The sequence below is a fragment of the Eimeria mitis genome, genomic scaffold (genome assembly GCF_000499745.2).
Source record: "Eimeria mitis Houghton genomic scaffold, Emh_scaff2134, whole genome shotgun sequence".
In the NCBI taxonomy this organism is placed as follows: domain Eukaryota; phylum Apicomplexa; class Conoidasida; order Eucoccidiorida; family Eimeriidae; genus Eimeria; species Eimeria mitis.
This window is the reverse complement of record NW_013570457.1, coordinates 8,870-9,206: the sequence shown is the minus strand read 5'-3', so window position 1 is coordinate 9,206 and position 337 is coordinate 8,870. Positions and strand designations below refer to the sequence as shown.

At 40.1% G+C, this 337-nt stretch overlaps 1 protein-coding gene across 1 annotated transcript in view; it reads left to right on the top strand.

Annotated features, from left to right (window-relative positions):
* Positions 1-204: 204 nt before the first annotated feature.
* EMH_0049140 (uncharacterized protein) overlaps positions 205-337 on the top strand; it is a gene marked incomplete at both ends in the record, with an annotated part of 859 nt that continues 726 nt past the window's right edge. Inside the window, one exon of the mRNA XM_013496487.1 lies at positions 205-337. Coding sequence (XP_013351941.1) covers positions 205-337 — 133 coding nt within the window.

Sequence of the window (337 nt, the reverse complement as noted above, 5' to 3'; positions counted from 1 at the left end):
TATATATATATATATATATATATATATATATATATATATATATACATATATATATATAGATATATATACATATATATACATATATATATATATATATACATATACATATATACATATATATATAAGAAGCTGCGTATACACCCCGTGGCTGTGTATATATATTTGAGTGCTGCGGGGGCAGCAGCAGACCCCTGAGGCAGCGGGATGCCTCGTGTGGGGGTTAGTGTAGCAGCAGCAGAGAAAACGCCGGGGGCTTCTCTCAGTCGAACGCGCACTCGGAAACAGCAGCAGCAGCAGCAGCAGCAGCAGGATGATGAGCAGCAGCAGCAGCAGCAGC